The sequence below is a fragment of the Lepidochelys kempii genome, chromosome 4 (assembly GCF_965140285.1).
Source record: "Lepidochelys kempii isolate rLepKem1 chromosome 4, rLepKem1.hap1, whole genome shotgun sequence".
Lineage (NCBI taxonomy): Eukaryota > Metazoa > Chordata > Testudines > Cheloniidae > Lepidochelys > Lepidochelys kempii.
This window is the reverse complement of record NC_136383.1, coordinates 98,691,433-98,705,259: the sequence shown is the minus strand read 5'-3', so window position 1 is coordinate 98,705,259 and position 13,827 is coordinate 98,691,433. Positions and strand designations below refer to the sequence as shown.

The 13,827-nt window shown below is 44.9% G+C and overlaps 1 protein-coding gene across 2 annotated transcripts in view; it reads left to right on the top strand.

The window, feature by feature from the left end:
* Positions 1-13,827, top strand: part of NWD2 (NACHT and WD repeat domain containing 2) — a 126,823-nt gene that overhangs the window by 58,288 nt on the left and 54,708 nt on the right. Inside the window, exon 3 of one of the 2 annotated variants that reach the window (XM_073342315.2) lies at positions 8,728-8,844. The exons of the other annotated variant lie outside the window; for it this stretch is intronic. Coding sequence (XP_073198416.1) covers positions 8,728-8,844 — 117 coding nt within the window. The remainder of the gene's footprint in view (positions 1-8,727; positions 8,845-13,827) is intronic. 2 annotated transcript variants of the gene reach the window in all.

The window sequence follows — 13,827 nt, the reverse complement described above, 5'->3', positions numbered from 1 at the left end:
GCAGGCTCTGGGAGGGGGGAAGGGGGTGCCGCACTTACCTGGGGCTCCAAGGTGGGGAGGGCCTGGGGGCTTTGGTGCGCTGCTGCCGCCAGGCACCACCCCCCACAGCTTCCCATTTGTCACAGGGGCACTCGGAGTGTGGCAGCGTGCGGAGGCAAAGCCCCACTCGGCGGCCGTAGGGAGGGGCCGGCAGACACGTGGAGCGAGCAAGCAAACACCACTCAGCTCCACTGCACTGTTGGGGCCCCGGGCCATTTTAAATCACCCGGGGGAGGGGAGTGCCCAGGGGCGACAGGTGGGGCCAAGGGAGAGACCTGGCCCCAAAACTGCTAGAGCCCCGCGGGCCACACCGGGGAGGTTTGCGGGCCGTGACTTTGAGACCCCTGCTGTAGAGTATCCTCAAGTCATCATCTACTTGATAAACTGTGACCTAACTTAAATTCTTTCTAATATATTCAGTGGTCCGGTTTTCTCTGAGTCATCCGGCTCTACCAATAACAGGGTCTCAATTGTTGCAAAACCTTAGATCTGTCAGGCTTCCAGTGTTGACCACTCCTCCTGTGGAACACAATTACCATATGTGGGGAAATGTGACTAATACATTAATTCCATCTCTGAATTGGTTTAGGGTACTCTATTTGTTCCATTTGTTTTCCTTTGAATCACGAAAATGTTTCTGAAAAATTATGTATTTTGATTTGGACTGTTGTTAAAATAGAGATAAAAAGTACGCTAGAAAGGATACCTCCAGAACACATATTTTGAATCTTTAAACAGCTTGACATATATCTGTTTCTCTAGGTTTCTTTTAAACTGAGAAACTAGTTCGTAATGGAAACATTTTCTCAGGATAATTAGCAACTGTTAAGTGAGGGCATCTTGTGGTGTATAGTGGGGGAGGTGAAGATATATGATAAATGGAATGTGACAAAGCTCTGTCCTTGCCTCCGTGGGTCCTGCATTTCCTGGCGGATTTCGCTAGCCTCGGAGGCTCACTGTGACCCTCCACATAACCCTTCTCTCTCTAGAGACAAGGGTCACAGTCTACTGAGCCATTTTCATCATAAGCCAGCGAGGGAGGTGAGGAGAGGTTATCCTTTCTTGCACAGTCTCTGTTGTCTCCCAGTCGCAGTGATTAATCAGGGGGTTGGGGGGGGGAGCCTGGGCCCACCCTCTACTCCGGACTCCAGCCCAGGGACCCTAATAGTATCAGCTATGGTAGCTGACCTTTTAGAAACATAACATGTACAATTCCCTGGGCTACTTCCCCCACAGCAGCCCTCACTTCCTCAAGCTCCACTTCACCCTTACCTCAGGGCCTCCTTCCTTGTCCCTGATATGGTGTGTACTACTCAGCCTCTCCAACAGCGCAACTTCCTCCCACAGCTCTTGACATGCACCCGCACCTGACTAACTAAAACCTGACTAGCTTTTAACTAGTTTCAGCCAGCCCCTGATTGGCTTCAGGTGTCCCAATCAACCTAGCCTTCTCCCTGCCTTCTGGAAAGTTCTTAATTGGCTCCAGGTGTCTTAATTGACCTGGAGCAGCTGCCATTTCACTTATCCTGGTACCAGGGATTTGTTTAGCCTGGAGCTAATATATCTATCTCTCACTACTTTTCTATAGCCATCTGGCCTTGCCCCGTCACAGAAAGAAAGAAAATCCAGTGTGCATAAGCAAATGAAGGCAGCCAGCTTCACGCAAAAAAGTTCACATATATTGTTAACAATTTACAGTGTTTTCTGCTTAAAGGGTTCAACAGGATAATGCACCCTACAGAAAGATATGCAAAATAAAATGCTAACTTCTTTCAATTAGTAAGAAAAAAAGAATGACCTATAAAGATGATAGGAGTTGTTATGACAGAAGCTGAAGAAAGCAAACAGAAAACACTGACTCATGAGGAAAAACTTAAAAAAGAAAGAAAGAAATCAGATGTGCAAGTGGACTAGCCCCAAAGTCAGTCTAGGTTGGGCAGTCAGCACTTACACAGAGCGTCAGGTTGGCAACCCACCTAGGCAATAACACTGAGTAATATTTTATTAGGGTGGACATTTGGTGAGCAGTGTCTCCAATTATAAGTAATAAATACATTTTGACATCATTCACAAGCATCTTCTTGTTCCATTGTATCCCATATACCCCTTCTTTCTAAATTCTCAGTATCCTTCATGCACATATAGGTTTGACACCTATATCAGCTCACTGGGCAGGGCAAACTTCTCATGTCATCCCATTGTGACAGTTGATTTTTGATAGCCTGACACTGAATCACCACATTGCAATGCAACATCATGACATCAAGATGCAGAGTCATCATGTTGTAACACAATGCTGTGAGGTCATGATGCAAGATTAGGTCATGATGGTGTAATGCCAGTCCTGAAAGATATTTTTTGAGACATTACAGCAGGGGTAGGCAAACTTTTTGGCCCGAGGGCCACATCTGGGTGGGGAAATTGCATGCAGGGCCATGAATGTAGGGCTGGGGTAGGAGGTTGGGGTGCAGTGTGCAGGAAGGGGCTCAGGGTGAGGGGTTAGGTCAGAGGAGGGGTGTGGGATGTACGAGGGGGTTCGGGGGGGTTGGGATTCAGGAGGTGGTGTGGAGTGCGAGGGGGGATCAGGGCAGGGGTGCAGGGAGGAGGCTCGGGGCAGGGGACTCAGGACAGGGAGTGGGGTGCGGGAGGGTTTTGGGGTGCAGGCTCCAGCCCGGCGCCACTTACATGAAGCAGCTCCAGGGTGGCAGCGGCATGCACCGGGGCCAGGGCAGGCTGCCTGCCCTGGCCCCGCGCCGCTCCCGGAAGCTGCCGGCACCACATCCCTGCGGCCCCTGGGGGAAGTGAGGGCAGAGGGCTCCGCGTGCTGCCCTCACCTGTGGGTACCTCCCCCAAAACTCCCATTGGCCGGGGTTCCCCGTTCCCGTCCAGTGGCAGCTGTGGGGGGTGCTGTCTGCAGGGAAGGGCAGCGCACGGAGCCCTCTGCCCGCCCCCTCACCAAAGGGACTGCAGGGACATGGTGCTGGCTGCTTCTGGGAGTGGCGCAGGGCCCGCAGCGCCACAGGGCTGGCAATCCCGCGGGCTGGATCCAAGGCCCTGATGGGCCATATCCAGCCCACAGGCCGTAGTTTGCCTACCCCTGCATTACAGCCAAATTTTCAAAAGTGCCTCTTATTTTTGTGCACACAAAGTTGTGCAAGCACACCTGTTTGGATATGCAGTTACTAGGCACAAAATTACAAACCACTATTGAAAATTTGGTCCATTGTTATGTAGGATACAGGAGAGCTCAGGCAAAATTGGGATGGAAGCATGCTTATGAGCAATAAAACGTAGGAATTTATCCTAGAATTATTTATTTTCTGTGTCTCTTTATCGGTTTTGGATACCCCTAAGCATAGGCGCCAACTTCCTCTCAACCCTCTCTCCACTCCCAGGCCTGCCCCCACTCCACCCCTTCCTCCAAGCCCCCACCCCTGCCCTGCCTTTTCCCTCCCTTGCTCCGCCCACACCTTCCCTCAAGGCCCCTCCCCCGCCCTGCTTCTTCCCTCCCCCGCCCTGCTTCTTCCCTCCCCTGCCCCACCTCTTTCCACCAAGCATGTCCCATCCCTGCTCCTCCCCCTCCCTCCCAGCGCCACCTGATGCCATAGCACAGCTGTTCCAGAGCATGCAGGAGGCACTGGGAGGGAGGGGAGGAGTTGATCAGCAGGGCCACCAGCGAGTGGGAGGTGCTGGGAAGAGGGAGGGAACTTGGCTGCCAGTGGGTGCTAAGCACCCACTAATTTTTTTTCCGTGGGTGCTCCAGTCCTGAAGCACCCGTGGAGTCAGCACCTATGTCTCTAAGATTTGCTTGCCAAAGCATGTTTACTAGTGCTAAGTGAACTGTAGCTGAGAAAGATTCATCATTTGTGTTGCAATAAATTGCCTAGAGAGATTGTGGAATCTCCATCACTGAGATTTTTAAGAGCAGGTTAGAAAAACACCCGTCAGGAATGGTCTAGAGAATACTTAGTCCTGCCATGAGTGCAGGGGACTGGACTAGATGACCTCTCAAGGTCTCTTACGATTCTACGATTTAATAATGTTGCCATTAGTAGGAAAAATTGATGATAGTCAGTTAGTTCTTCGATGCAATCCTGTAAATTGTAAATCCTGTAAATTGTAAATTTGATGCAATCCTGTAAATCCTTCGATGTAAAAAAATCCTTATTTACAAAGACTATATACAAAGTCTTTTCCCCTGAACACAGAAGCAGGAAGCAATTTCTTTGTTCAGAAATCTGTGCTCACTTTCCCGTCAGTCCTGTGTCTCAAGGAGTTCTGTTTCTGTTCACTCTCTAGGCTATGCTATCATCTGCTTCTCTGGCTGCTTTCTGCTTCCGACCAAGAGAGACACACACCTCCACCAATCAATTCTTCAGCCTCTGCATTTTCAATCAGTCCCAGAGAAACCTTTCTTATTCTCCCTGAGTTAGTTCTTGTTCAGCCCTTCCCATGCTGGTCTGTGCCTTCAGCAATGGTGTCTATTGTTTCAGCTGTCCCTGAACCAATGGGGATTTAGTTGCTCCTTCATTTAGCATGAATGAAAGGTGGCTAGTGCATCCACCAGCTTCAGCAAGATAATGTGATTGCCTAAAAACATGCTCCAACAACATCCTCTTGTCTAGCACAACAGTAATAATGTATTTCCCACGTGTTAGTAGCGGGAGATTCTAAACTTCACTTTTGAGCAGAAAGGAAAGATTATTCACCAGTCACTGTAGTTCTTTTACAGTGCTGCCTCTGCATTAATACATGCTCCACCGCCATTCATGCCTTCAGCATTTTACCATCATCGGGCGCTGAGGTTTTCTCGGAAGGGACTGAGGGAAGTGGGCCCCAGCTACCCTTTTACAACCATTGCTCCAAGCATTCATTTCCAGCATCCCAATGAACCCTGCTTTTGAGAAAGTACCTGAAGCTACAATAAAAAGAAAGCTCATGTATGCAGGAGGCCAGCCCAAGACTGTGGAATAAGCTCCCCAGCAGCTAAAAACCATCACAAACCTCAGCCCCTTCTGGTGTAAGTGCAAGGTGCGTTTCTTTGACCTTGCCTTTTCTAACATAAACATATAACATGTGAGTATATAATATATTTTATTGGACCAACTTCTGTGGGTGAAAGAGACAAGCTTTCAAGCTTACACAGAGCTCTTCTTCAGATCTGGAAAAGGTACTCAGGTCTGGTCTAAACTACAGACCTCTATCGGTATAACAACATCACTCAGGTGTGGATTTTTCACACCCTTGAGTGACATACCTACCTAGCCCCCCGTGTACACAGCGTTATGTCAGCAGGAGAGCTTCTCCTGCCATCCTAGCTGCCACCTCTCAGGGAGGTGGATTAACTACACTGACAGGAGAGCACTCTCCCATTGGCTTGGAGCATCTTCATGAAAGCACTTCAGTGGCGCAGCTGCATCAGTGCAACTACACCCACGCAGTGTTTTAAGGGTAGACTTGCCCACAGAGTGTCACAGCTAAAAACAAGGTGGAACAGATTGTTTAGCATAAGAAGTTAACACATACTAAGAAACCTTTCAAGGTGAAGTGCCCAGTTAACATCTCTGGAGTCCTAGAACAAAGAAGTGGGGGCAGGGGGAGTTAGTGGGTTACAGATTGTTGTAATAAGCTATAAATCCACTGGCTTTATTAAGTCCATGATTATTAGTATCTAACAAAGTTATGAATTTAAGCTCCCAGGCTCGTCTTTTGAAGATGATACGCAGGTTTCCTTTGAGGATGAGGACTGAGAGGTCAGATATAGAGTGATCACTTTGAGAAGTGTTCACCCACTGGGGATATGGTGTTTTTGTCTTTTATCACTTTCTTGCATGTGTTCCTTCAAGAGCCTAGTGATTGTCTCATTTCACCCACACAGTTGTTGTTGGGGCATTTAGTGCATTGGATGAGGGACGTCACGTGCTGTGATAACTGTGTTCAGGGGCGTAAGTTTTGCATCAGTTGTTACGGCAGAGTCTGTGCTGCTTTGAGTTGGTGTGTCCTGGCCTGTGGGGAGCTTGCTTCTGATGATGAGCTTGGCAAGGTTGGCGGTTGTTTGAAGGCAGAAGGGGGGCAGGGTTGGGAAAGATTTCTTTCAGGATGTGGTCCCCATCAAATATTGATTATAATTGTTTAATGATACCCTGTATGGGTTCCAGTGTGGGGTGTTAGGTGACAACTAGATATGTGCAATTGGATCAGATTTTTTTTCCATATTGAAGCAGATTCTCTCAGGGTATTTTGGTAGCCTGTTCCATGATGCCATCTAGTTCTGAGACCAACATGGCTACAACAACACTGTGAACAATAACACACACACTACAAAACAAAACACTGCCTACTACACACACTTTTTCACCTGGGGAGAGGATGAGAGAACAAATGTGACAGACGTTAGTCCCATTGCTCAGTGCATTAATGGAAGGTGCTCAAATACTACAGTGATGAGCATAGAATAAGAACCTGAAAAGAACAGAAAGTCAGTGGCACAAGGTATTCACCCCACAAGAAAAAAACTGTGAAAATATAGAATTCCTGGTCAGTCGTCTTTCTTTTTTGTCAGTAAAGAAAGAAGTTATGACTTAGAAAACACCCAAGGAGAAGCCTTTTGAGAAAGCTGACATTTTTACTTAGTCCCATTTCTGGCGATAATCACATTTTAATAAATCAGAATGCATTTATCATGCATTCAAGACACAAAGTTTGTTTGATTCATAAAGTAAGAAGACAATAACAATAAAATCATTTAAACATAAGATACTAGGTTTTTCTCTATCCTACTGAAATTTTTCTGGGAGATTTTGTTATGAGAAAGATACCTTCTCACCTTTCATAACACATAGAGGAAAGGCACACAGCATGCTGGAAAGTTAGCCCTTGACACACTGTTCTCTCTTCTGTCCTAGCTCAAGTTCTCTGACTTCTGACTGGTCAGTTAGAGTAAAAATTTCCTTTGATGCCTGAGAAAAATTCTTGAGTGACATCTTGAGTTCATCCAGCTGCAAATTCAAATACGGTATCTTTGGAGCTGAGAATGACTGAATTAGTTAATTTATGTCTTATGCAATTCTAATATTCAGGCATCTGATGAAAACAACACAGAGTTCAATAATAAATCCACAGAGATAAATAATGGGAAAGAGAAAGAAATAGGGAGAAAAGAAATATTTTCACTTGTAAAGAGAAAAAGATCAATGAAGCAGAGAGATGCAGGAAAGCTGAGATGGCAAGAGCTGCAAAGAAGTTTCTTGCTCAGACCGGTGTTTGGGACAGAGTTTATGTAAAGTATAAATGTATAAAATTATTCTTTCTAACATTATGCTCTTTTATTCCACTTTATAATGCACTTCACTCTTTAGGCTGTTTCACCACATGTGGTCACTTACCTCCAGCGTGTAGTGCCTGAGGCCCCAATCCAGCAAACAGTTACACATGTGCTTAACTTTACTATGATGAGTACTCATGACAGTAAAGCATGTGCATAACTGTTTGCAGGATTGGGTCTTATAATCCATCAGCCATTGTTACCAGAACCTTCCTAAGAAGATTTGCCTGTTTCCAAGAGGGTTAACTTGACTAATCCATCAACCATATACATTTTTAGATGGTAAGGTCTTCAGTGCAGGGACTCTCTCTTACTACTGTGTTCAAACTGGATCAAGCACAATATGATTCCATCTTGACTGAGGCCTCTAGGTGCTATTATAATACAAATAAATATGTAAATTAATTAATTTTTTTAAATTGTGCAGTAATGACTTCTTTATAATAGTATCACATGGTTGTATTGAAAGCTGATAGTAGCATAAATAAGCAAATCGCAGTAGGATATATCATCAGTTTATTTTTTAATAAACCTGAGACCTTTGGACAGATAAAGGACTCTGTTCCTTTAAATTAAGGTCCTGTAATAACAAAACTTCTATCCGTTAGTTAAAATATGTAGTGAAACCACGCTTCATCACTAAATCTCCTTAAATAAATGTAGCAACCTCAACCAGCTTCTTCCAGGCATTTGCTTGCATCTTATTAGCATTATAAAACTGAATCTATAGCAACAGATGAAAGTCATAACAGCAAGCCATCTGCTATTATAAATTCATGCATTTTTTGCTTCCAGAGCAACAAAACATTAAGGAACAAAGGAAGAGTGATATTACAATATCTAATCCAGTCCTGTCTTTTTTGTTCATTTTAGCACAGGATAGTTTGATCTCTGGTGGGTCAAAAAGTCATTGGGTGAAATCTGAGCTGTGTTGAAGTCAATGGCAAGACTCTGACTTCATAGGGGCCAGGATTTTGCCCAGAGAGTCTTATAATTATTATTATTCATTTATTATTTGCATTACAATAGCAACTAGAATCGCCATCTGAGATCAGGGTACCAATGTGCTAGGTGCTGTACAAACATATAGTAAGAGGCAGTCCCTTCCCCAAAGAGTTTACAGTCTAAATAGAGAAGACAGAAGGGAAACAGAGAGATAAGTTGACTTGCTTACATCACAGAGCAGGTCCATGTCAGGACTGGGAATAGCACCCAGTTCTGTCCACTGCTCTACCCACTGGCCCACATTAACTCTTTAAAGATAAAAAAACAAATCTCTTAATTGAGATCTTGTTCATCTTGTTATGTAGGAGAAGCTTAAAGTAATGGATAAAACTAACAGTGTGTTATACATTGATTTCCAGGTCATAGACTTATACTGGGGAGTAGAAACAGAAGAGTGGGACAGTCCTGAGCTCCAGAAGACTCGTATGAAGCTGTTAGAAGATTGCTTGAAAACTTCTGCAGGTCCATGTTTTGTTGTGGGTATACAAATAATGCTTTACATTAAAACAAAAATACATTGATAGCTATCCTAGCATCTGTAGTGCAGTTAAAGGTTTTTTCCTAGACAAATGTGTTTTCTCTTTTACTTCTGAAATATTTCTTGTATACTTCTTACTGTGCATTTGAAATATCAGACCTGAGATTTCCCAGACAGTGCTGTAAATTGACAATGGATATTTGACATCAGTAAAGGAGGTCTGGCCCTTCACAACCAGCCCATTTTGGGTGGTTTGGTGCCCCCACATGGAGGGCATTGTGACTGCTGGCCAATGGCAGCACTCCTTGGTTAGGGTATTAACTCCCAGTACTTCTCCCAAGTTCTGGTATTAGCAGGCCAACAAGGGCTTGCCTATAAAAGAACAGCAGCAGACAGAGGTTATCTTCTTCGATCCATTCTCTGCTGGTGTGCCTGGCAGGCCCAGGAAATCATAGGATGCTATTTCGATCGGAACATCAAAATGGGAAATGGCCAGTGACAGCCTGGGAAGGCTGTGGCTATCATCTTTCTCAGACACACACACGCATGCAAAACACCGATTGTTTACTGCTGCCAGGACAGGTTGCTTTTAGAAGGTACTTTAAGGTTCAATAACATTGTAGACACCTAGCAAAAAATGATAATTCCTGTGTTCATCCTCACTAGCCCTCCCATCAACTTTTGTAAAAGTGGTGTACATACTCCTGTATAATAGGAGTAGGTATTTGTTAAGGTTGTAGCTAGTATCTTACCTCAAGCTCAAGAAAAGATCTCCTGCCATAGAATCATAGAAATGTAGGGCTGGAAGGAACTTTGAGAATCATCAAGTCCAGCCCCCTGCACTTACACCATCCCTGACAAGTGTTTGTCTAACCTGTACTTAAAAATCTCCAATGATGAGAATTCCACAACCTCCCTTGGAAGCCTATTCCAGAACTTATGGTTAGAAAGTTTTTCCTAATATCTAACCTAAATCTTTTAAGCCCATTACTTGTTGCCCTACTTTCAGTGGACATGGAGAATCACTGTCTTCTTTATAACAGCCCTTAATATATTTAAAGACTATCAAGGTATCTTCTTTTCTCAAAACTAAACATGCCAAATTTATTTTAACCTTTCCTATTAGGTCAGGTTTTCTAAACCTTTTATCTTTTTTTATTGCTCTCCTCTGGACTCTCTCAATATATCCACATCTTTTCTAAAGTGTGGTGCCCAGAATTGAACACAGTACTCCAGCTGAGGCCTCACCAGTACTGAGTACAGCAGGGCAATTACCTCCTGTGTCTTATGTATGATATTCCTATTAATACACCCCAAAATGATATTAGCCTTTTTCACAACTACATCACACTCTTGACTTGTATTCAAATTGTGATTCACTATAACCTGCAGATCCTTTTCAGCAGCACTACTTTCTATCCAGTTATTTCCCATTTTGTAGTTGTGCATTTGATTTTTTTTTCCTTCCTAAGTGTAATACTTTGTACCTGGCATTACTGAATTTAATCTTGTATTAATTTCAGATGAGTTCTCTAATTTGTCAAGGTCATTTTGAATTCTAATCCTGTCCTCCAAAGTGCTTGCAACCTGCCCAGCCTGGTGTCATCTGCAAATTTTATAAGCATACTCTCCACAGCATTATCTAAGTCGTTAACAAAAATATTGACTAGTACCAGACTCAGGACTGACCTCAGCAGATACGCCCTTCAAGTTTGACAGTGAACCATTGATAACTGCTCTTTGAGTACGGTCTTTCAGCCAATTGTGCACCCATTTTATAGTAGTTTAATCTAGATGACATTTCCCTAGTTTGCTTATGAAACTGTTATGTGGAACTGTTTTTAAAGCCTTACTAAAATCAAGATATATCACATCTGCTGCTTCACGCACATCCACCAGGCCAGTAACACTGTCAAAAGAAGGAAATTGGGTTGGTTTGGCATGATTTGTTCTTGACTAATCCATGATGGCTATTCGTTATATTATCCTCTAGGTAGTTACAAATTTATTGTTTAATAATTTGTTCAAGTATTTTTCCAGGTATTAAAGTTAGGCTGCCTTGTCTATAATTCTCCAGGGTCATCTTTGTTCCCCTTGTTAGAGATAGGTACGATGTTTGCCCATCACAATATCTTCAGTTCTGAATTTATGGCGCCAAGTCAAATGTTAATTTGAGCTCAGTAACTGAAAGACACTGGGAGTGGACTGCATCAGTTAAATTCTGCAAAATAGGAATCCTCTCTTTTCAGGGAAGCATATGCACTAAATGTTGCTGGCAGTGGTGTTATATTCGTTACATGGTGCAGAATAGACTTGTAAGTGTAAAGTTTTACTTCTCTTTCCCTTAGAAAAATGTGTGCCTTGCTTTAATGAGCACATAGGTAAAAAATACGGAAAAATATTTTTGGCACATCAGTGTGGCATATAAACTGTTTTAATCTTACGTATTGATTCTGGACAAAAATTTATCATTCTTCTGCCAACTTTTTAAATAAGGTGTTCCTTTTAACGCTTTCTGGGTAGATTAAGGTAATTAATGAGGTTGGATATACAATGGCAGAGCCAGGAATCAGTATTTGAGCAATTTAGACTAAAGCATCATAAGTCAGCATTGATATCTGAAACAAGATGCATGAAGCAATTTGGGAGGCAAGTGGATTTGTATTGTTCATGTGTGGAGTATGTATGGGCTGGGATTCTTTGTGAGTAAGGTGAGCAAGACTATTTTACTGGAGATGTATACTGCCTGGAAGGAATTTTTAGTCAGACTGTTATTTGTTGGGGTTTCTTTGTTTTGTTATTTTTTGTTAACACCTATCTAACTTCAGTGAATAATAAACACCTGGGAACATAGTCTTTATTAAGGATTCTGCACCCTGTTCTTTGGTTAGGGAATGAGAAAACACCCAGTCAACACCTGAGACACCGAGTAATCCCTCTACTCATGATATTCCACCTATTTCAAAGTAAAGTTAAATTAAAAAAATTGTTTCTTTGGAAAACACCTTCCAGCCCTTCATTTTGCAATAAAAAGACACATTAAGTGTCACAGACCCCATAAAAAGAAATCTTAAGCAGGTCATCCGTAAAGGGCGTGTGAGTTTGTTGTCAGTGTAATGAGAGAACAATAATATCAGTTGCAGCAGCCAGCATATCCAACTTCTACAGTTAATAAGCCATGTCTTCAGCTGTATCAGAGCAGTTTTCAGGACATGTCAGCGAACGAGGACAGACACAAGGACAGATTTTAAGTGTCATGCTGCAACTTTGTTAAACTTAACCAAAGGAGGGGCGCTACCTGTCCTGTCAACCAGACTCTTGCATACGAGGCATTTTAAGTGGTTCCAGTGCAGGGTTACAAGGCTCCTACTGTATAGCCCATAACTCAGGGTAGACTCTCCTCAGCTTACCCCTTAGATTCAGCTCTCTCATCTGAATCCTTTCACTCGCAGCCACACAACCTGCGAGGGGGACAGAAGGTACTGAAATGTGGCGGGGGGAGGAACTTGGCCCGTGCATGCCACAAGGTCTCCCCTTATCCCAGAGGCGGGCAAACTATGGCCTGCGGGACCGTCCTGCCCAGCCCCTGAGGTCCCGACCGGGGAGGCTACCCCCGTCCCGTCCCCTGCTGTTCCCCCTCCCTCGCAGCCTCAGTGCGCTGAGCTGCCGGCGCTGTGGCCCGCTGCTCCTGCCAGGCAGCGTGGCTGTGAGCTTCTGCCACTCTGAGTGGCGTGGTAAAGGGGCGGGGAGGGGTTGGATAAGGGGCAGGGGGTCCCATCAGGGGACAGGGAGTGGTTGGATGGGGTGGAGATTCTGGGGACGGGCAGTCAGGGGAGCAGGGAGGTTGCATAGGGGGTGGGGTCCCAGGGGACAGTCAGGGGGTGGGGGTGTGGATAGGGGTCGGGGCAGTCAGGGGACTGGGAGCAGGGGGGTTGGATAGGGTCTGGGGTCCCGGGGGGTGGTTAGGGGCAGGAGTCCCAGGAGGGGGCAGTCAGGGGACAAGAAGTGGGGGGCGGGGGTTGGATGGGTCGGGGGTTCTGAGGGGGGCAGTCAGGAGGCGGGAAGTGGGAGGGGGTGGATAGGGGGCGGCGTCCAGGCTGTTTGGGGAGGCACAGCCTTCCTTACCCGGCCCTCCATAAAGTTTTGCAACCCCGATATGGCCCTCAAGCCAAAAAGTTTGCCCACCCCTGCCCTATTCTCTGGGTATAAAAAACCTACCATCAAAATCCCAGGTCTTTTACTCTGAGAACAATCCCTGCCTTTTAACCACACTGGAAATTGGCTGCAAGTTGCGACAAACCAACATCCTTACCAAGTACTACCACTGATTACTAAATCTTATTCCTGTTTAACCTAACTGTGCCTCCCAACTGCTGCAAGGAAGGCAAAAAATCCACAATTTAGCCCCAACAAGGGACCAGTCAGCTCCCCTCTTACTCCAGCTGGCCAATGGGCAGAGTAGTAGGGGCCACCCTTGCATTCCCCCAGTGTGTGCTCTCCTCCCCACTTCTATAGGGGCTGTCCCAGTCACTGCATATCCCATAAAGTTTGCCACATGTTGAGGCAGGTGGATGGCAGTAGCAGAGGAGGAGCGTGCAAAATTGGTTTCTAAACCTCCTTTAAGGTGTCCTCGTCTTGGAGCTGTTCTATGTTTTCTCAGACTCTCCAAAAGGTATATAAGACCAGGATTGCTCTGTCCACTGACTGCTTGCAATTGTAAGGGGTCATTCTGGCCACAAAGGATCAACATGGCAAAGAGGCACTTTGAACATGCTTCATTTTTTTATAACATGCCTCCTACATTGGGTTCAGGAGAGAGATGATGTAGAAGCTGCAACCCAAATATTCCCCCTACCTCTCCAATGCCAGCGAAATCTTCAGAGAGTCATTTAAGATGGCTTTAAGTCTGATTAGTCCTGCAGGAGCCGTGCAAAATCAATTAAATGGAGCCGAGGATCCAGCCCAATATCCTTGCTCTTAA